The sequence below is a fragment of the Pisolithus orientalis genome (genome assembly GCF_024613125.1).
Source record: "Pisolithus orientalis strain OTSU chromosome Unknown F5J12scaffold_7, whole genome shotgun sequence".
NCBI lineage: Eukaryota > Fungi > Basidiomycota > Agaricomycetes > Boletales > Pisolithaceae > Pisolithus > Pisolithus orientalis.
Window position 1 is genome coordinate 388,813 of NW_026260788.1, and position 20,860 is coordinate 409,672.

Sequence of the window (20,860 nt, forward strand, 5' to 3'; positions counted from 1 at the left end):
GGCGTTGAAGTATAGGGGTAAGCACTTTTGAGCTTGCAAGGACGCTCCTCAGGCTTGTTTAACCAACTTCGCCTGGGAAGTGCGTAATATGCGTTTTGGATCAGCGGCCGCCTGTCTGGGGCATGCTCGCGGCAATTGGCAACAAGCGAGACTTTGACATGTGGCGAACTACACGTGTCTCCAGAGCCCTACAGCATCCCTTGCCATAGTACCATGAGTACCACCACTACTCAAGTCCAAAACCGTGCATCGCAAGTGGTTGGCCGTTTTAATGCACGGGGGAGTGGGAGTCTCCCCGCGGGGTCGGGCAGTGAGGATGCGGGGGAAGAATTATCAAGAGTAAGTACTCACACCGAGCCTTCTCACCTGAACTGGTTGACCCTGCCATCGCCAGGAATCTACTGCCGGTTCATGTGGCTACGAAGATAGGAGTCCAGCGAATCCACTCAGGCTAAATGGTCTTGGTTACTTGTCTCGTTCTCAAGTTACGCGCTACGTACATCATTATCGTTCTGGGCTCCAGTATCGTATATGTATACTTACAGTACTCGGTATACCTGTATGCAAGGTAATATATCCGCATAACGGTAGAGAATTATGGCCCAACCTCGTCAGTGTCACTGCGCTGTCTTCGTTCGTTCTCTGCCATAATATCGTCCTCCTTCGCCCTGAGCGTGGCCTGATTTTCCGTCCGTCCACCTTCCAGTTTCAACAAGTCTGGTTTCCGTAATTTTATACCTAACTTGAGCTTCACAGCTGCTGCATAACCGCCTTCCGAAGGCCCCAGACCAATGCGATAAAGCTTGCGTTGTTCAGGTGTCATCTTCGCAAGGACGTGCGCAGGTGGGCCTTGCCGCATTCGTGTGATTGTCAACTCCGAGTACAGCCCTCGCGCCTCTCGGTCTCTTTCGCGTGTCTTGTTGGCGACTCTACGTTGTCTCGCTCGTCTTGCTGCGCGTAGCATCTCAGGCGAGTATGGCTCTCGAAAACGCTTGATATCACGTAACAGCGCGTCTTGTGTGATCTTCAGCTTGTCCCGTAGCGGTTGTACTGTACTTCTTCGTTAGATGGCGAGGCCGTGATGGTATGTGCACGAGTAAAAGTAAACGTACGCCATCCGGTCTGCGCACTCCCATAATATTCCCCTTCACGCTTGTAATGTCCACGTCCAACTGCTGCCAGCTCGAATCTACACTCCCTTTTGAGATCGTCCATCCAACCACGGAGCTCGTCCTTGACTTCCAATCGCCGCTCTCGTGCTTTGCGTCGTCGACGGATCATGCCGCCTATATGCTCGGGCTGTGGTATGATACGCGGCAGTAGTTTGTTGTAGAGAGATTGTCGGATGAAAGAGCCTTTGTGTATTCGGTGGGCGCGTGCGGATGCCTCTTCTTTCTGTAACAGACGTAGACGTAGACCATCGGTAAGGCACGCAACATGCACGTTGAAGGTTACAGGAATGATATGTCGCGTCAGAGATAAAGATTGGTTATGTCGTGCAGAAACAAGGATACGCACGAAGACCTGATGTATGCGTTCTCTCCACCTGTCTTCTTCACGCCTGACAGCCAGTATTCGGTCATACCGATCGAGGATGGCTTGCAGTTTCGTGTCCCCGGCCTTGGCACTTCTAAAGGCGTCCAGCCACTGTCCAATGTCCAGAGATTCTCAAACTACAGGGATCCCGCACATACCTTATGACCTTGGCTTAGTTGTTTCGTTGCCTGTACGGCAGACGTCGTATGTCTGTTTTCCCGAACTAACGCTCGAACACGGTCCCTGACCTGGTTGCAGAGCAAAGAATTCCAGTGCAATAACCCGCCGAAATTAGCTGCCGTCAACCAGGTTGTTTCTATTGTAGATTCAAGTAGACCTTGTGCACGCACATTTTCTCGATCGGCGTGTCGTAGTAACCCACGGTAGAGTGTCCAGAGTGTTGGGATGCGGTGTGCTGCGAGTTTCCAGAATGGCACCCTTGGAGTGACACGACGTAGTGGGGACACGAGCTCGGCGATTTGGGCGCGGTGTTCCAGCGATGCGGCCGGCGGTTGTAGGTCCTGCATTGTCTGGTTACTTACGGGGTGTCAACGTTTCAATCATAAGTACTTCCAAGTCCGGACATCCCCCTATGTGCAACCTAGAAATTATGCAACTACGCTGAAAGGTGATACACAAAAGATGTGTCAACAGGGAATCTTAAGCCTACTCTAGGCATCTACGGGAATCTATTACGAGTACTGCTTCGTGAAGTCGAGGTGGAACTTCTCCAGTTTGCCGACGTACTCGTCCACACCGGGACACAGGCACGTCAGGCGGTAGTGGTATTCACCCTCCTTCTGGCCAAATCCGGAACCGGGCACGACGCAAATACCAGTAGCGTCTAGTAGAGCAAGCGCATAAAATGCGTCGGGCTCTTTTCCTGCAGCCTTGGCAGCCGCAATCGCCTTCTCGGGTATCTCTATCCTGGGGTATAGATACAGTGCGCCTGGAGAGTCAACACAAGATACGCCAGGCAGCTTATTGAGGCGTGCGGACATAGTTGCGGTGCGCTCTGCGAGGGCCTTGTGTATCCTGTCGGTCTCCTCTTTCCAAAGAGGGTAACTCTCCTCGCCTTGCTTCGGCGGGCGGACCAGGCAATCCACTCCGATCTGACCCTGCAGAGGCGGACAAAGTGTGACGCTAACCATCTTGTACATCATGGCGATGACGTCGTCGGACAGGTTCGTACACTCGAAATAGCCTCCCCGCCGACCGCATTCACCGGTCACACCCTTGGATATCGAGTGGAATGACACAAGAGGAACAGGTGAGTTGAGGTCACGAACAACCTTCTTAAAGGACGTGAATGGGTGGGTGGCTTGGCGGTGGAGGTTGGACTGATAGACTTCATCTGCAAGGAGAACGAGGGAATGTTCCTCGCACAGCTTGACTACCTCCGCTTGCGTCTCTTTGTTGAGAAGTGCACCAGTAGGGTTACCCGGGTTGATGATGACGAGAGCTCTCGGCTCGATGCCGTCTTGGACAGCCTTGTCGATAGCAGCTCTGATTTCGTCAACCGAAGTCGACCACTCGGCAGGTTCATCGAGGTGATACGGGATAGCGGCGCCAGAGCACTGAGCAAGGGTTGCTGTGTAGAGGGGATATTGCGGAATGGGAATAAGGACACCGGACTTCTTCGGCTCTGATATGAGCATTGATATCAGGAGGGACACTCCGGCCGAGGCACCTGTCGTAAGGAAGATGTGGTTAGGATTGGATGGATATCCGTCCCGATCTGCGATACTAGTCAGTATAAGGCATGGATGCGGCACGTGCCAAAGACATACCACTGATAAATCTTGCGACATTCTGTCGAATAAAGGGGACGCCTTGAGAGTGTGAGTAGGCGCCGATGGAGCCGGTTTCCTCATGGAGTTCCTTAGCACGAGCGAGGACGTCCTTTGGGAACACCTGCGGTGCAAGTTTTGCAAGGTCTGGCCACTCCATCAGTGCAGCGACCTGAGGAGGAAATCAGCGCCCGCCAGTGTCCGCGAGATGGTGACTAGAACACACCTGTCTGACAAAAGTGATCGGGGGTTGGTCCAGTCCCTTCTGCTGAGGGTTCCCGATGTTGGATGAGATAACACGGTCGAATGGAAGACCATGGTCAGCGCCATTTTCCTTGAGTCTGACGCGGTGCTCCTCAGCCTTGATGGCCAGTTCGCCTCTGACAGCGTACTGGACGCTGCGTACGGCTGGATTGAGTGAGTCTACGGTGAGTGGACGCATTGGAGGGAGTCGGAAGGGACGAGACAGAAACAGGCGTGCTAGCGGGGATACAAATAGGCTGCCTGGCTGTGACATCTCCCTCACACTCGGGGACGACTCGGAAAGGAACACAGAGAAGGATCGTCACGTGGACACTCATATGCTGCACGTGATATCCTCGGCACTTGCCACCTCTCTGCGAGATTTTTCGGGTGCGCGGGTTATGAGGACACATGCAGGACCCATTTTTTGCGACGACGAAAAAGCGAAAGCGGACGGCAAGCACGGGAAATGCGACCAGAAAGATAGCACGGAAAGAAAAGCATGTCAAAGTTGCCAAGGTAAACGGTATGCGTCCTACAAAGTCAGGGAAACAGAAGAGGGTCGAGGATGAGGAATTGGAATCGGACAGGACGGACGAGGATGGCATTGACATCGGCGATCTCGACTTACGTGCGGAAGACATACCAGTGACCAGTGGGGACGAGGACGTAGACGAGACACCCGCCGAGAAACGACTGCGACTCGCAAAACTTTACTTGGACAACGTCAAGGAAGGTCTCGGTACGTCCCCATACCCTTTCACTCCTTGTCTATCTCACTGTCATTCAAGCTGAAGGGGATTATGACGCGGCTGAAATCGACAAGGAACTGATCTCTGCTCGACTTCGTCAAGACGTCTTGGACCATTCCGGGAAGGTCCATCTGTTCATAGCAGACTCAGTGAGTCCACTGCGATATGCAAAAGTGTGACATATTGCTGAACGTTTCAACCAAAGTATGACTTCACTGCTCCAACTTCCAAGCTACGGTGCAAAGGTCATCGTTTCTCCGTGACGTCTGCTACAGCAACCGAGGATCTCAGGTGGTTGTTCACCTCGGGGAAGGAAGGCCATATTAACAAATGGGACCTCAAAACTAGCGCTAAAGTCGCTACTTTTTACAAACAACGACTTGACGCGAAGGGTAAGGGAAAGGAAAAAGCTAGTCCTCTGGATCTCGAGGGACACTCGGACGAGGTTTTGGCATTGGCCGTGTCGAGCGATGGTCAATACCTCGCGAGCGCTGGAAAGGATAGGAAAATATGTATATGGGATCCCGCCAAGGATCAATGGGTTAAAAACTTTGGCGGTCACAAAGACTTGATTTCTGTATGTACATCATACACCTACCCACCGCGAGTTTCCTGTCCACTAATAATATTAGGATCTCGCTTTTCGGAAGAACACGAAACATCTCTATTCAGCCTCTTTCGACCGTACCGTGAAGCTTTACGATCTATCCGTCATGGGATACGTCGAAACCCTATTTGGTCACCAGGATACCATCGTATCGCTGGATTCTCTTCGGGGAGAGACGGCCGTAACAGCGGGTGCACGAGATAGAACAATCCGATATTGGAAAATACCCGAAGAGAGCCAACTCGTGTTCCGTGGCGGCGGGAAAAGTGCCATCAGAGAGCTGCTCGAAGGGGGGGCGTTTGAGGGGCACGAAGATGAGGGAGAAGCGGGCCAGCAAACCAAGTCAAAAACAGGTTCTGACCCTCAAAAGCGATTCGTCGAGGGGAGCATCGAATGTGTCGCACTGATAGACGAAACCAATTTCATAAGCGGGGGCGATACTGGGTATGTATCCGTTTATTCTTGGCAAAGACGATGAAAGGTAACGATCACCACGTGATAGATCGATATGTTTATGGAACACGGGAAAAAAGAAACCAATATTCACTCAAGCAATATGCCATGGCTTTCACGAAGTCGAGTCTGCCACCGAGGGTATCGTGCGGACGCCGCGTTGGATAACATCGATAGCATGCCTTCGATACTCGGACATATTTGTATCAGGTAGGAGGGCAGCTTTACTGAGGTTGCATCCCTCTGCTGACGTTCATAAAGGATCTTGGGAAGGCCAGATCCGGATATGGAAGCTTGACTCCAAGCTTAGATCATTCTCCCTTGTTGGTGCTGTTGAAGTGCTGGGGGTAGTGAACTCTTTACAGCTACTCTCAGTTCCGAAGGGTGGGCTTGGCGGCACAACTTGGGCAAAAAAATCGCAAATCTCAACAGATAAGACAATGAAAATAACAGGCGTCGAGTCGATATTATTGGTGGCAGGAATAGGCCAAGAGCATCGACTAGGGCGATGGTTACGTGTGAAAGAGGGTGTGTCGAATTCGACGGTCGTGATGGTGTTCTCTCCGCGGACTCCATAGTACGTCATCGTGTATTCGGGCGACTATACAGCTTGCGGCTTTCTAGCACTCATAGAAGTCCTCTCACGGAAACAACACCCACCTCAGGACTCTAAGTGTAGAATCATTCAACTTGGTACGTTTACCCATCTGGGTATCTACGCTCACGAATCAGTACATTACGTTACCATTTCCGTCAAATGCGATAATTAACATTTTACAGGATGCATTGAAACATGCAACATGCCCACGCCGAATCGAATCAGTGAGTATGGACAAATATCTGTGCTAGTTTCTACGCATAGGCCAGCTGATCCTCCTAGTATCCCCCATGTACATCTCGTAAATGGCCGTAAGCAGCATTGACATCAGCGAAGGTTGCCATACACCTCCAGCAAATATGAGTTCCACATCTGTTCGCTTGTATGAGCCCTGAACGGCACTTGCTTGTGGAGACGGAGGAGAACACTGACCGACACGTCATGCGATTGCATCCTTCTATTTTCTCTATTGGTACACGGCATTGTGGGCACCTCTTCACAATCCCTCCTTGATCATTAATCCACGCGTCCACGCGCTCCTCCAACTTCCGTGTCTGGTATTCTCCGCACGTTTCCCCTCCGTGCTCATCATCGCACGCTGAACAAACCTCTGAAGAACAAGATGGACAACGGAGGGTCACTGCTACAGCGCCAGCAGGTGTAGAACGGTAGATCTGGCCACAGTCTGGCGTTTTGCAGAACCTGAATTCCATTGGGCGCTGGGATATATAGAAGGTGAATGCGGCACCGAGCAACCGACTGAAAGCTGCTGGTGTGAGGAATTGTTGAATGGTGGGGATGGAAATAGGTGTGTTGCAGCCGCTATCATCCCCAACGCATCTCAAGGGGAATACATTGATCTCGTGGGCAGACAGAACGAAGTCGCGCAGACACGCGGAACAGTAGGTGTGTCCGCATTCCAGCTGCACGGGCTCCAGGGTATTATCATAGCAAATCGGACATACTTGCTCAACATTCCCGGTGGTTTCAGCAAGGGAAGTGCGAACGAAATTTCCGCTAATCGAGTCCTGCACCGTGGCCAGTGCGGAGGCTTCGTCAAAGTATTGTGGGACAAACTGCGTACGGCGGGGACGCCAGGCTACAGTTAAGGCGGTCGCATCGCACACCGACGATCCATTCGTGCCATTGGAACTAAAAGGTGCGGAAATGTCGACTCCCAATACGTCATTCCTGTATCTGAGATCAACCGAACTGGTGAATAAGGTTCCTCCAGTTCTTGCATCGGCTACGATCACTGCATTTAGCTTCCCCGCGCCAGCCGTCTGAATACCGACAAGATAAAACTGGTCGACGTCCAGACCGCCTCGTGCAAACAACGCAAGCACCTCTCCACCGTTTGCGTCCTCGGGAATGTTATCGATGAGAAAGGTGCATGACTCAAAACCAGTGGTGAGGCTCAGAATGTCTAGCCCTGCTGTATAAGTGACGATGGAACCTTGGACCAACCGAGATATTGTCTCGAATGTCTCTCTTTCTGTCATCGCTCCGTCTGGATCGCTAGATGCACTTGCAGAGTGGCCACATGAACTGGCAGTAGATTCCTGACGATGGCAGGGTCAACCAGTTCAGGAGAGAAGGTTCAGCGTGAGTACTTACTCTTGATGATTCTTCCCCCGCGTCCTCGCTGCCCAACCCCACGGGCAGGCTTCCCCGTGCATAAAAATGGCCAACTGGCAGTGGCGCGCGGTTTTCGACTTGGATGGTGGTGGTACTCATGGTACTATGGCAAGAGATGCTGTAGGGCTCTGGAGACACGTGTAATTCGCCACATGTCGAACTCTCGCTCGTTGCCAATTACCACGAGCATGCCCAAGACAGGTGGCCGCTGATTCAAAACGTAAGTTGCGCGCTTCCGAGGCGAAGTTGGTTGAACAAGCCTGAGAATCGCCCTTGCAAGCTCAGGAGTGCTTACCCCTATACTTCAACGCCTCAGGTCGTGAGCGTGAGTTGTGCACACGCAACCACCGAGATGCGATGTTAGCTCTCGAATCCAACACAAACTCTGGTTTGAAGTGTAGAATACAACGACGAATTCCGTGTTAAGAGATAAGGTGGTACTCATACAGGTTCTGACTAACAGTTAGCGATTGTCCACAATGTGGGATCAAGGCGGAAAGCATGGAAAGCTGTTAGGGTGCAACTACCCCAGAAATTTACATTATCAAACAACCTCCGCCCCGCGACCGCGCTTGCTCTTGCTCTTGCTCTTGCACGCGCCTCAATAGTTCCTCTCTTTGTTGAAGCAATCTTGCCCGCTCGGCTTCCCCCCTTTCCCGAGCCCGCTGTGCCTCCTGCCTTACCCTAATTGTCCGCTCTTCCCTGTCCCTCTCTTGTTGGATCCGCTGCATGAGCTGATGCTGTTGGGTCAATTCAGCTTCCTGCCTTCCCCTAGCTCGAACTGTTTGCATTACCCTAATTCTCTGCTCCTCCCTGTCCCTCTCTTGCTGAATTTGCTGCATGAGCTGATGCTGTTCTAGGATATCTATTCCCTGGAATAATTGAGGTTCATTATCATAGATGCCTTGATGCGCTTCTCGCATGTGTGTATATATGGTATCCCTGGTGAAGATTCCCATACATCTCCAGCAGATGTGAGCACCGCAACTGTTCGAGTTAGCAGTCTTATGGGCTAACAAGTCAAAAGTACCAACTTGCACGTCATATGGTTGCATCCTTCCAATTTCTCTATCAGTACGCTACACTGTGGACACCTCTTGACGCGCCCGCCTTGCGCAGCAACCCAGGTCGAATTCTGCCGTTCCTCCTCTTCCGCTTGGCGCCGCCTGACTTCGGCACACTGAAGCCCGTCGTGCGACTCACCGCATGACGAACATGTGACCGAGAAACAGGACGGGCAACGGAGGGTCACCTGAGCCTCAGAACCGGTGGAACGATAGATCTGCGTGCAATCAGGGGTTTTACAGTACTTGAATTCGTTTGGATGCCTGGTGAGGTAGAAGGTGAATGCAGCCTCGAGTAAACGGTTGAACGACGCTGGTGGGAGGAAACGTTTGATACTTGGAATAGGAATGGGGATACTGCAACGGCTATCATTACCAAGGCATCGCAGGGGAAATTCGGAGGCTTCAAGAGCGGATAACAGGAAGTGACGCAAACATGTGACACAGTAAGCGTGTCCACATCCCAGATTGAACGGGATAGAGATATCGTCAAGACAAATGGGACAAGCTGTCTCGGTTTGTGATGCAGTCGAGTGCTTTTGATTGTTTCTCATTGCGGTGCGGACGATACTGTCCAATGCGAGCCGCGCTTCTTCTCCACCGGAGACGGTGATCCTCTTGGATGTTATGTCGAACTTGACAGCGTCCTCGCCAAATGTTTCCTTTAGTTGAGCCAGGCCCCCTTCGTTGATTAAACTCCGGACTGCTGGCTTAGGAACCGTGGTAGTGAAGTCGGCAGAGGACAGTCTGTCGAGTTCCTCGCTGATCATCTTTCGGGCACGTTCGGTCGACGTTGCAGAGCCATACACCTTCAACGCTTGCGTCTTCCGGTCTACTCGCATATATGCTCCAGTCTCGACAAGAACCTGCTTTGAAAATTTGTTTTTGGGGTGTGCCAAAGTCCTATGCCAACCCTGCACTGTTTCACCTCTAGCGAGATTCTCGACCTTGACCTTCAACGCACCAACAGCATCATTTTGAGATCCGCTTAGGCGTATGCGTACAGTGGCTCCATGCTTGTAAATGTTCAACATACAGGCTTTCGGATCTCCGAGGCCACCAATTAAAGCGTCCCACTGCGGTTTCTGTGCGCTGTATTGTTCTGGGTCGAGCGATATAGTAAAATCCATTGGATGCGGGACACGTAGCCACATCCCAACTTGTTTGCCATATCTGATGGCTTCGAGGTATTGATGGGCAATCAGGGCATCGTCTCGAGAGTGGAAACGAGCACGGATAGAAAGGAACCCGTTTGGGTCAGGTATCGATGAGGAGTCGATAGATCGAAAACCTCGACGAACAGTGAATGGTGCAAGGAGACGAAGACGGTCTTCGACTTGATCAACACCAAGTACGGGTGTGCTTTTCAGCTGTTTCACGGCACTTGATCCAGAAAATGTCACCACTTCAGCATCATCTGTTTCTGGGGGGAGGTTGTTGATGATGACGGTACGGGGTGCAAGTGGGCCGGAAGCCTCGTTGTTCATTTGAACTTTGATGCGACGATGATTGTAGGTGTGGCCATTTAATTCACGAACTTTAGCCTGAGCGGCAGCCTGCATCAACGTACGTTACTGCATAGCGCACAGCAGGGGAATGCCATGATAGAGTCAAAACAGTGGGATCCTGCACCGATGACGCAGTCATTCCCTCTAATGTGTTGGGTGCTGAAACTTCGACTTTCAGTTCGTTGTCTTTGAATATCGTTCCATTCAATCAGTGGACAAAATCCGTCCTAGTCGTTCATCGGTCATGATTTCGGCCTCAACCTTTCCTCCGCCTCCACTCTTGATGCCGACAAGGTGGAAGCGATTGGCATCCACTCCTTGTTGTGTCACCAATGCGCAGACTTCATCTTCCTTCGCGTCTGCAGGAATATTCTTCACACGCAGGGTGCATGACTCGAAACCGGAGATAAGGCCCGCAATGTCTAGACCTGCACGATAGGTAACGATAGAGCCTTGTACCACCCAGCCAATCGTTTCGGTCGCCTCTTTTTGTGCTGCCTCCGAATCGGTGGGGATCTAAGCAATTTTGTAAGTTCGGAAACCAGCAGGCAAAGTAGTTATAAACAGACATCATCGGCGTGGAGATACCAGCAATTATCCCCTCGAGTACAAGTACCCGCTTTCCAAAGACGACAAACGCTATGGCCCCAATGAGGCTGCTGAAACGTATCGCCCGGAGTACGAGAGCCGTCAGGACACGTTCGGGCTTGTACTCCTGGGACACCATCGCACTCCAACCCTTCACTGTTGAGTGCCTGATGCGGATTAATCGGCATGTCGGTTGAATGAGATAGAAACCACATACCTTGGTGTCGCGCGCAATAGAATTCTTGTTGCGATTTCTCGTCGTCTCTCCAATGCTGGTAGAGGCACTCTCACTGTGGGATGCCGGAGAATCGTGGTTTACGTGTGGGAACTTGCAATCAGAACCTTTTTTACATCCTCCTGCTTTCCAGTAGCGACAGGGCGATGGGCGATCATCCTGTGAGGGTGTACCGGGGGTGCTAACCACTTCTGCAGCGCTAGTAGAGGTAACCCCACGGTTAGACGGCAGAGGGCTTTCGCTCTCATGCAAGAACTTGCAGTCTGAACCCTTTTTACAGTTGCCCGCTTTCCAGTAGTGACAGGGTTTCCGGCGCTCGTCCCTGGAGCGAGTTGCGAGGGAGTTAACTACTTCAATAGCACTGGTAGAAGTACTCTCGCAGGGGGGTGCCAGAGACCCTTCGTTTCCGTGAGAGAACTTGCAATCTGAACCTTTGTTGCAACGTCCCGCAGAATAGTAACGACAAAGTCTGGATGATGGGTCGGTTTCAGGACGACTAGTCATGCTCATCGTGGTCAAGGGCAAGAAGCTAGTACGATGTGACGGAAGGGCCTTACTAGACTAACCACGAGGATGAAAGGCTGGACAACGCATGGAGTGGCGCAGGTCCACGGAAGTGGAACAATACCCATTCTCGGTGCACATCAAGTCCCCTACTTGTGTGCGCATCGGCATTTTACCTTTTTGTCGCAAGGTTGACACGGAGCGCTCGGCTTTGGGACATCCCAAATTCCCAATTGAAAGTCTAAGACTAGTGATTCTGCAAACAACGACAAACAGAGAACGCGGTCGCGTCTGATAGGACTCCAAGTGGCACTACAACGACTTTGCCTCTGCTACACATCATCCTACTGATTGATTGACAGCCAGATGGCCGACATTGCATCGTTACTTCAAGCATCGCTGCAGCCCGCGACGAGAAAGCAGGCAGAGCAACAGCTCGATCAACTTACTCCCCAGCAAGGCTTCCTAACTCATCTGCTACGTCTTATACTCGACAAGACACAAGATCGCTCGATCCGACTTGCGGGGGGAATATATCTAAAAAATATTACCAAGCTTAGATGGGAAGAAGTCGGTCCTTCATTCTTTGACGACTTGACACGCTTCAGACATCGTGCCACAGGAAGTTGCACCTCTGTCTGAGCAAGACAAATCCGCCATTCGATCAGAATTGGTTCCTACAATGATAGCCCTTTCTGATCCTACAGAAAAATCAATCCGTGCACAAATCGCGGAGTCAGTCGCGCTCATTGCAGAACTCGACTTCCCCGCAAAATGGAGTAATCTCATTGATGTACATCTACGTGTTTCTCTTTCGCAATGGTGTCCGAGTCTGACATGATTCAAAAGCAACTCGTAATGTCTCTTTCTCCAACAGATTATAACGTTAATATCGGCGTTCTCGAGACTGCCCACTCTATTTTTCGGCAATGGCGTCCGCAAGTGCGCTCAGACGCACTTTTTACGGAGATCAACTTTGTGATCTCACACTTCATGGATCCATTCCTCCTCCTTTTCCGTCAGACAGCAACGATCGTTTGCTCATCACCCTCTCCCCCTAATCTCAGTCTTGTGACACAAGCACAGATCCTTCTAGCAGAGATATTTTACGATTTCACCTGCCAAGATCTCCCCCCCGCTATTGAGGACTCCCATGAAGAATTCTTTGCCCCGAACGTCGGCTGGTTCCACCGCTTCCTGACCTGGGATCCCCCTGAACTGAGAGGAGATGTGGGTCTGCAATTTACCATTTACCTCAAAGTCTCTCAAGATCCCCCATGCAGCCTGATGATGTCAACCCTTCCCTTCCCGCGCGATTGAAGACAGTCATTTTTGAAATTGCCGAAGTTCGTATTACTTCCATCCGCTAACGCATCTGACTGAGGAGGTCTAGCTTTACATCAAACTCTACTCCGACCAACTGACTCGTTCACCTACCATCGAGTCGTTCGTTCAAGGTGTATGGGAACTTGTTGGGTCCAACAAACTTCCCAATGTAGCCAACGACCAAGTAAGAAAAAGAAACTCTGCCAAAAGTCTTGCGATTCATGTCTTCTACCCATAGCTTGTCTCCCAAGCCCTGTGCTTTGTTTCGTCGGCAATCCGATCCGGCTTCTACAAACCATTATTTTCGTCCAAAGAGATTATACATTCTCTCGTGCAAGGAGTCGTTGTGCCGAATGTCGGTTTGCGTGACCACGAGATGGAACAGTTTGAAGATGATCCACTTGAATTCATCCGTCTTGACCTGGCACTCCCTTCTGGTTCCGGCGGGGCAGGATCAGCAGAGGTATCCACGAGACGGCAGGCCGCAGCAGATGTACTGCAGGCACTGGTTGGCAGCGGATACCAGACTGAAGCGACTGAGATTGTGGGGTCGTGGATCAGCACTGGCCTACAGCAGTACAACTCTAACCCTGCGCAAAACTGGAAGTCTAAAGACTGTGCTGTATACCTCCTGACCGCTATTGCAACAGAAACTTCTACGGCGAAGGTGAGAATATACGGGTAGTGTTTCAGATACGGATAGCCATGGAAACTGACTTGGACGCCAGCTGGGTGTGACCTCAATCAACGCACAAGTTGATGTGGTGAAGTTCTTCTCTGACCATGTGTTCCAAGATCTGCAGGCCGCCCAAAGCAGCGTGCACCCCATTTTGCAAGTTGATGCAATCCGCTTCCTTCTAACCTTCCGTAACCAGGTGAGTGGCGCTGGTTTGTTGGTTTCCTCATGTGACCCTTGACTTTGATCAGTTAACGAAGGAGCAACTACTATCTGTCTTGCCTCTTCTTATCAACCACCTGAAGTCGGATAATTACGTTGCATACACATATGCTGCCATCACCATTGATCGTATCTTGTCCATAAAAAAGGGCTCACAGCTCATGTGAGCATGTTTTGCCGTAGTTTGCTTCCTCGCCCACACTGATCTTGTATAAGGTTCTCCCAAGCAGACGTTCATGACTTTGCTGCTGACCTGCTCGGTGTCATCCTAACAAAGATCGAGGGAGCAGGGTCGCCGGAGAAAGTGGCGGAGAATGACCACCTCATGAAATGTGCATCAATGTTTAACTTATCTCGGAGGAGTCCTACTGACTGTCTACGTTTGACACAGGTGCTATGAGGATAATTATTACGGCACGACAGACGTTGACCCCATTATACCAGCAAGTCCTTCAGAAGCTCGTTACTATTCTTGGTGTCATCTCCAGGAACCCAAGCAATCCCAACTTCGACCAGTATATTTTCGAGAGTATATCGGCTCTTATGAGGTTTGTCTACTGTATCCAAAACGGAGCTCTTGACAACTCTCGCATACAGATTCGTTGTCCACGGTACTCCTTCAACCCTGCCAACTTTCGAACAAGCACTGTTCGGTCCTTTTACATTCATCCTTCAACAAGACATCGATCGTATGTTTCATTCCAATTCCACGAGTTCTCGGTACTCAAGAGTTGTGGTATAGAGTATATCCCCTATGTTTTCCAGATTCTGGCCCAAATGCTTGATATGCATACTACCAGCGTTCCAACCGAATACCATGCTCTCCTTCCATTCCTCCTCATGCCTGCGCCGTGGCAACAGAAGGGTAGCATCCCTGGTCTCGTCAAGCTTTTAACAGCGTTTCTTGCGCGCGACGCGAACGAAATGGTTACGAAGAACCAAATAGTATCAGTTCTTGCCATCATTCAGCAAAGGCTTATACCATCGAAAGTCAACGATGCTTGGGGCTTTGAGCTCTTGCAGGGGGTTATGCTACACGTACCTCCGTACGTTCCCACGACTTACCAGTCATATGCTCTGACCCCATGCGTCTCTGTAACAGTACCTACCTGCAACAATACTTCAGGGTCTTGCTCATGACCCTTCTCACGAGGTTGCAGACGAGCAAAACCGATAAATACGCATACCATTTCTCCCATTTCCTACTGTTCACAATGGCCATCAACGTCGAGGGTCTTGGTCCAAATTATGTCATATCTACCGTTGAAGGCATTCAACCTCAGTATGCCTCCAACTTTCTGATTGCTTTCTGCAAATGACGTCACTTATCCGGCACGCTCGCAGATTGTGGTCGCAGATCTTGACGACTTTCATCATTCCGCAAGTTCCAAAAATGCCACACAAAGATCGCAAGGTCGCCGCTATTGGCTTAACGCGAATGTTGACCGAGAGCCAAGTAATGCTCACGGAGCCTGCTTCGCGCAACTGGTATGTACTACAAAGCATCACTCATATCCCAGTGAATGTCGATGACATTATTTGCGTTGGGTATCCTGTAGGCCGTCTGCATTCACAGCACTTGTGAAGCTCTTCAACGAACCGCAATATCTAACCAAGACTTCTACAGAAGACGCCGCCGCCGCCACAGGTCTTACCGAAATTGACTATGAAGAGCAAACTGCAGGGTATCAAGCTGCGTACTCTCGCCTTGCGGCCGCCGAGAGTGCCACTGTCGACCCTGTCGCGTACGTCAAGGACCCGAAGGAGTTCCTCGGACGGGCACTGTCCAGGACCAGAGCCGGTGCACTAGTGGCTTCGTGCGACCCAGGTACTGTACAGCCGTTCGTACAGAGTTTGGCAGCAGAGGGCTTTGTTATTCAATGAAGGTCTGTCATTTGGTAAACGCGGTGGTGAGGAAATGAGTGTGTAGTTAGATAGTGATCGATTAGGGAATCGATAAAAAGTATCATTGCGTCGTGCAAGGCATGCTTAAATGTAGGAGAATACGATACTGCTTATCTGCGCTGTGAGGACCACAAAATGTGAGCGGGAAGTTACATTTTCGCAGTGCTCAACTTCCCAGGAATTCGCCATTGCGTACCAGGGGCAAATGTAGGTGTATTACTTAGATTGCGAACCTTTGCAGTTTGGAATTGCCATCTCCCGAGGTACACTTTTGGACGCCTACACTGCACGGGGTAGATGAAGACAATTTGTCAATAAATGTCACTGTCCATACCTTTATACCAAAAACAGTCTGATGATTAGCAATCCGAACTACTCTTTGCTGAAAGGCGTCAGCCTAAAATGTGACAGTTCCCGAGCAGGCGATCACTGACAAACCCTGCGCATTGCCTTCCGTCCAATTCGTACACCCGCAATCGTGACCCGGCAGCAGCTGACAGAAGTGTCCACGTTGATTGAGCCTGTTACAATGGTGAGAAGGGTCACAGGACCATATGCAATGCGACATACGCAGCTAAGAAAGAAACCGTATACACTTCGCCGTGGTCCGGTCAGCTCCGTCGCGGAACGAAACAATCAACGCTCACAGCCAGACACAGCGATCCAAAGTGACATCCAGGTACCTGCATTGCTTGTAGTCTAGAGGAACTGCATACAGAGGGTCCGAAAAGGTCAAACGCACAATTTCCCGGTAGTGCCCAGAGCTGTGTTGTAACTATGATTAGCAGGACCAAGGCAAGGCAAACTATACTGAAACCTACGCAGACGACTGTAGTTAATTCGGCCGCACTGTAATGGAACTGTTTAGCGCAAGCGACCGAACGAATGAGTATATACCCGCCTAGTCAACAATCCAGTAGCTGCGGCGCGTTCAATTGAATCAGGAACTAGGGTAGAAACAAATTGGAGAATTTACCGAAAGTAAATACGATTATAAGATCAATAACTTCCGACGGCCTGTGTCTACATCAGCATCCGCACACAGACCACATCAACTTCGGATGACGCACTGGGTGGAGTCTATCTTCTGTATCTTCAGCCGGTGAGTGAGCGAAGCGGTGACGAACGTATCACATATGATTGAGAGAATCAGGATTGCCACGATACACCAGTACCACTGCTGCACCAATTCTCCCGTATTTCTCGTACCGTAGGACGCAACGCCGATTGCGATATGTAACACGAATCGCGAAGCGGTCAGGAATAAATGAATAGTGAAAAGTATTGGCCGCCGGGAAAGTCTATATAGCAGCACTGAAAAGGTTGCCTGCCCGAGGTTGAATCCCTCCCCATGTAGCGAGGAAAACCTCCTTACCTGTACTAAGAATGCGATCGGGGCACTAAGAATTATCACAGTAGCCAAAGATGTGGGAATGAAGACTTGTAGTTGTGATTGTTCATAGTCAACTACTGCCACTTGCCATATCCCAGTCGTGAGCAATGCAGTTCGCACTAATTGAAGTAGCCTTAAGAACATTGAGTAACCGGCCATACTGGCAGACGCGACGCCCTACATCTCGGTTACAACCTGACGAAGGGCGATAGGTCAGGGACCACGGTCAGGCTAGTAAAAGCAACTTACGAGGGCTTTCAGGAGCCAGCTATCAGCAGGGAAGCTCTTGTAATACGAGTTCGTCTGGACGATGGCACACCCAAATAAGACTGCTGATACCACGACCCCGGCAGTAATGGGAGCAACGGCATTCTTGAATTCCAACTCCTGGAAAGAACTCATACGGAAAGAGAGGATGTCGAAAGAGAGGCGTTCTCCAGTGGGTTTCTGCCGTCCCAGTTGCGATAGTGAGATCACCAAGCTGTGTAGACTCACGGTGCCAGGTCACGGGAGTCTGCTTTCACCCCAACGATTATATGTCAACGGAAGGCGTCCCGCATCCATGACGACCGGGGAGTAGCACACTTTTGTGGTTCAGCACTCACAAGCACTCAGAGTTAGTCTGATAGGGATAGGTGTCCGCGAACCGGGGGAAACGTTGCCAGGTTGCCATATTGCATTACTCCATATGCTATTCGTCGCCAGTTAGAGGGCTTGATCCAGGTGCAGTATTGACGACTTGCCTGATCTAATCGATGTATCATGAGGTGGTTAATACTTGTAATTCCTTGGCTTTGCTTCTTGAAGTGCTGGTACGTGCCAATTGGTGGAGTTGCACGGCACGGAAAAGATATTGCGCCAGGTCCATGTTGCGAACGGTTTCGACTCGGTGGTCGCTGTCCGCTCACCCATTCCATCCCACCGTACTACCAGATACCAGGTTTCCATACGTGCATCGGCGGGGGAGCAGTGAATGCGGAAGACAACTCATGCACGCAAAGCAAGCATGGTCCGACAATGATCCGAGCGAATGGAATAAAGCTCCGGGAGGACACCTTCACGACCCGCTCATGCACACATCGAGTCCACATGTATGAACTCATTTCCATTCCATGACACACAGAAGCAGTAAGCTGAGCATGGTGAACGAGCGCATTCGTTCCTGATTACACGCATTATTTGTGACATATGTATATTGATTGGGAACTGGATGTAAGAGAATAAGGGACGGAGACATTCATATACCCCTCATGCCATCGGATGTGGGAGAAATTCGGCCACTTGCTACAACGGAACTGAAGGAGAGGTTTCAAGACATACGAAACGTGTCTTCACCACAAGGTGCTCGAGTCGATGGCTGCATCCACAAGGTCCGCGGGAAGAACCTTCAAGCTACAAGTTCAAGTCTTTTTGGAAATGTGCAAGTCACCGGCCCTGACAGCGAATTATGCCAGATAATTGGGTTTTCCGAAGCAGTGGGACGGTCCGTGCACCAACAATGCACTTCCTTGCCATGCTCGAGTCGTCCATTGTTATGCTCGGGGTTACTGTCCATGAATTGTCCTGAGACCAGGGGGATGACTCTTAATTTCCGGTCGCCATCGCTAAGAAGGCCGACCTCATCGTCAACCTCGGCCATCGACAATATTTGCCTGTGGTGGAGTCTATTATGACCATTTGTATTAATGAGGAAAACGTCATCTTTTTCGCCCTTTAAGATGCGTCCGTCAGGAACTCCGAGGGAATTAGTACTTCTCTGTATGTTTATGTGCAAATTGGTCTTCAATAACATTATCACGGCTTGTAAGTACAACTTACAATAACCTATCAAGCCAGCAGATGCAGACTAGGCGTAAAAATACATCGTGACGACATAGCGTGTGCATGAGAGAGCGACTAGCACGACCTGCGAACAAGAACACGCCTCACTGAACGACGACAATGAATGCGTGAAGCTAACTACAGAACGAACGGTGTCAAGTAAAGAACAGTTGCTACATGAAATTGCCCGCGGGACAATCTCTGGCTGCTAAAGCTTGCACAGCAAGCAGTTACGGTTACGTATCGGTATGGCAGGACCGACCTCGCACAGACCACGCTGCGCTTCCATCGTCAGCAGCAGCGAGGCACCGGAGTGTTCAGTGACGCCACCGTGCGGATCTACGTCTGTGTGGCTGCTGGTTCGCGCTTCGTTTGACAGCCCGCTTACAAGTCTGGCTAGTTCCTGCGGACGGAGACGAAGATGGGTAAGTCGATCCGGTATTGGCGACGGACGAGGGAGAAGTGGACGATGATGGTGCATATACGGAAGATGTGTTAGTAGGCGCTGTTATGTGACATGAGGAGGGGCATATAGAAATGAGAAATAGCACGTACCCATTGAAGACGTCGGTGAGCCAGTAGCCGCAGGACTTGATGTCGTCCCAGAGCCAGAGCCAGAACCAGAGCTCGAGCTTCCGTTTACGAAACCGGCAACAGGGGGACCTGGGAAGGTGTAGGTGATTGGAGGGTTGTAGATCTATGCGTCCGTGAGTATACATACGAAATTCAGGTAGTGATGCTTACGTTGGGAGTGTATATTCCGGGATCCGTGTCACTGTAGCCGCCGGGAAATTGGCACACCTCGTTGCTTTGCGGAGCACCAGTGCCTGAACCTCCGATTGTCAATTGGATACAGGCCGGGTAGAACTCGGCCCCGCCGACCGACGTAGCGATCTGAAGGGAGATGATTTCGGAGCGCAGTAAGTAATTACCAGGCTCGATGTTGGAAGGGATGGTGACATTTGCAGGCTGTCCAACGTCTGAAAATCGGTTGAGACACGTGAGACGCTCGAGCAATAGAAAGAACGGGCATATCACGAACCCAGATTAGCTTGATACCACGTGTCACTCGTTTCGAGTCCCAGCTCGGAGATCTTGAACCACTCGGCACTCGTGGAATCGAAAGACGAGCAGGAACCACTACACTGGGTCATGTAATGCATAATAGGTCCGACGTTGTGCGGCCACTACTTGAACATCCATCATTCGCACGAGTGGATGTGAAATCGGATTCTGTGTCGTACCTCCGAATCGCCAGTAGCACCACCGACCCAACTAACGAGAATCTGGCTCCCGGGATTGGCGTTGGCGACGTCCGAAGCCATGGTAGCGTTCATTCCACAGTTCAAGGACGGGTTAGTGGCACCCTTAACGGGGTCGATAGTAGAGACCTGTCGAAAGGTGCATGCGTTAGATTGGGTGACTGGGTCCGGCGATAGGATATGGGATCCTCGAGGTGAGAACACAGTACCTGTCGAATGACACTAGGATTGGCGGTACCCCCAGGAACGTTGCCCTGATAAACTTTCCCGTCGATGGTGACGGATCCTACATAACCGTGCGCCGACACGGACACGGGCAATAGCAAGAATAAGAAAGATACGATATTGAAGGTAGCAATCATAGTTGCTCAAGAGAAGAAAACCCGCTCAACGGGGAGGAAGATGGAATACGAAGGGAGCGAGGGATGTGGAAGCGAACAGCACAACCTTTCAGTGGACATGCCCGCTCTTATAAAGGGCACTCTGAATGAAAACTTCTGCATGGCAATATTGTGATGTGGAGCTGAACAATGGAACCCCCGTGTTGGTAGCGGCATATTGTTCTTTCGTTTGATTAGTCAGCACTCTGCTTTTGTTCTAGCACGAGCAAACAAACGTTTAACCTTCGCCATAGAAACTTTGGTCGATACCATGCACATACTCACTCAACAGCGTCACCGGCGAATGGGGCACAAAACAAGTGCAGACCAGATTTTACATGCCACGTGAAAACCGCACA

General features: G+C 50.7%; 8 protein-coding genes across 8 annotated transcripts; 2 read left to right on the forward strand and 6 right to left on the reverse strand.

Moving 5' to 3' along the window:
• Positions 1–595: 595 nt before the first annotated feature.
• F5J12DRAFT_911607 (uncharacterized protein) lies at positions 596–2,091 on the reverse strand (the record flags this gene model as incomplete). The annotated part of the gene is made up of 3 exons (XM_051749044.1): positions 1,695–2,091; positions 1,113–1,647; positions 596–1,050 (listed from the first exon to the last, which is right to left on the reverse strand). The coding sequence occupies exons 1-3, from the start codon at positions 2,061–2,063 to the stop codon at positions 596–598; spliced, it is 1,359 nt and encodes a 452-aa protein (XP_051602131.1). The 5' UTR covers positions 2,064–2,091.
• A 137-nt stretch (positions 2,092–2,228) lies between these two features.
• Positions 2,229–3,768, reverse strand: F5J12DRAFT_890442 (transaminase; the record flags this gene model as incomplete). The annotated part of the gene is made up of 3 exons (XM_051747411.1): positions 2,229–3,274; positions 3,327–3,498; positions 3,553–3,768. 3 exons carry the CDS (start codon positions 3,766–3,768, stop codon positions 2,229–2,231), a joined length of 1,434 nt encoding a protein of 477 aa, XP_051602132.1.
• A 170-nt stretch (positions 3,769–3,938) lies between these two features.
• F5J12DRAFT_815770 (WD40 repeat-like protein) lies at positions 3,939–6,290 on the forward strand. The gene is made up of 8 exons (XM_051745045.1): positions 3,939–4,311; positions 4,361–4,470; positions 4,527–4,898; positions 4,954–5,372; positions 5,431–5,591; positions 5,643–6,112; positions 6,162–6,203; positions 6,262–6,290. Exons 1-6 carry the CDS (start codon positions 3,981–3,983, stop codon positions 5,957–5,959), a joined length of 1,710 nt encoding a protein of 569 aa, XP_051602133.1. The 5' UTR covers positions 3,939–3,980; the 3' UTR covers positions 5,960–6,112; positions 6,162–6,203; positions 6,262–6,290.
• Positions 6,291–8,202: 1,912 nt separating this feature from the next.
• Positions 8,203–10,510, reverse strand: F5J12DRAFT_516545 (uncharacterized protein). The gene is made up of 2 exons (XM_051739816.1): positions 8,412–10,510; positions 8,203–8,357 (listed from the first exon to the last, which is right to left on the reverse strand). The coding sequence occupies exon 1, from the start codon at positions 10,241–10,243 to the stop codon at positions 8,630–8,632; it is 1,614 nt and encodes a 537-aa protein (XP_051602134.1). The 5' UTR covers positions 10,244–10,510; the 3' UTR covers positions 8,203–8,357; positions 8,412–8,629.
• F5J12DRAFT_911612 (uncharacterized protein) lies at positions 10,240–11,754 on the reverse strand. Its single transcript, XM_051749045.1, has 3 exons — positions 10,995–11,754; positions 10,755–10,928; positions 10,240–10,705 (listed from the first exon to the last, which is right to left on the reverse strand). Exons 1-3 carry the CDS (start codon positions 11,520–11,522, stop codon positions 10,394–10,396), a joined length of 1,014 nt encoding a protein of 337 aa, XP_051602135.1. The 5' UTR covers positions 11,523–11,754; the 3' UTR covers positions 10,240–10,393.
• Positions 11,755–11,796: 42 nt separating this feature from the next.
• On the forward strand, positions 11,797–15,692 carry F5J12DRAFT_815788 (CAS/CSE protein). Its single transcript, XM_051745046.1, has 15 exons — positions 11,797–12,086; positions 12,139–12,309; positions 12,366–12,746; positions 12,800–12,862; positions 12,910–13,026; positions 13,081–13,509; positions 13,571–13,717; positions 13,770–13,903; positions 13,957–14,072; positions 14,132–14,288; positions 14,338–14,429; positions 14,483–14,786; positions 14,843–15,022; positions 15,085–15,228; positions 15,300–15,692. Exons 1-15 carry the CDS (start codon positions 11,883–11,885, stop codon positions 15,622–15,624), a joined length of 2,964 nt encoding a protein of 987 aa, XP_051602136.1. The 5' UTR covers positions 11,797–11,882; the 3' UTR covers positions 15,625–15,692.
• On the reverse strand, positions 15,647–17,590 carry F5J12DRAFT_516658 (uncharacterized protein). The gene is made up of 13 exons (XM_051739817.1): positions 17,288–17,590; positions 17,220–17,233; positions 17,021–17,171; positions 16,716–16,972; positions 16,622–16,662; positions 16,547–16,565; positions 16,467–16,494; positions 16,388–16,409; positions 16,293–16,328; positions 16,216–16,240; positions 16,080–16,166; positions 15,980–16,027; positions 15,647–15,929 (listed from the first exon to the last, which is right to left on the reverse strand). The coding sequence occupies exons 1-12, from the start codon at positions 17,438–17,440 to the stop codon at positions 16,018–16,020; spliced, it is 843 nt and encodes a 280-aa protein (XP_051602137.1). The 5' UTR covers positions 17,441–17,590; the 3' UTR covers positions 15,647–15,929; positions 15,980–16,017.
• A 1,199-nt stretch (positions 17,591–18,789) lies between these two features.
• F5J12DRAFT_815802 (glycoside hydrolase family 61 protein) lies at positions 18,790–20,779 on the reverse strand. Its single transcript, XM_051745047.1, has 7 exons — positions 20,756–20,779; positions 20,331–20,698; positions 20,104–20,250; positions 19,902–20,046; positions 19,604–19,839; positions 19,415–19,556; positions 18,790–19,364 (listed from the first exon to the last, which is right to left on the reverse strand). Exons 2-7 carry the CDS (start codon positions 20,481–20,483, stop codon positions 19,177–19,179), a joined length of 1,011 nt encoding a protein of 336 aa, XP_051602138.1. The 5' UTR covers positions 20,484–20,698; positions 20,756–20,779; the 3' UTR covers positions 18,790–19,176.
• Positions 20,780–20,860: the final 81 nt, after the last annotated feature.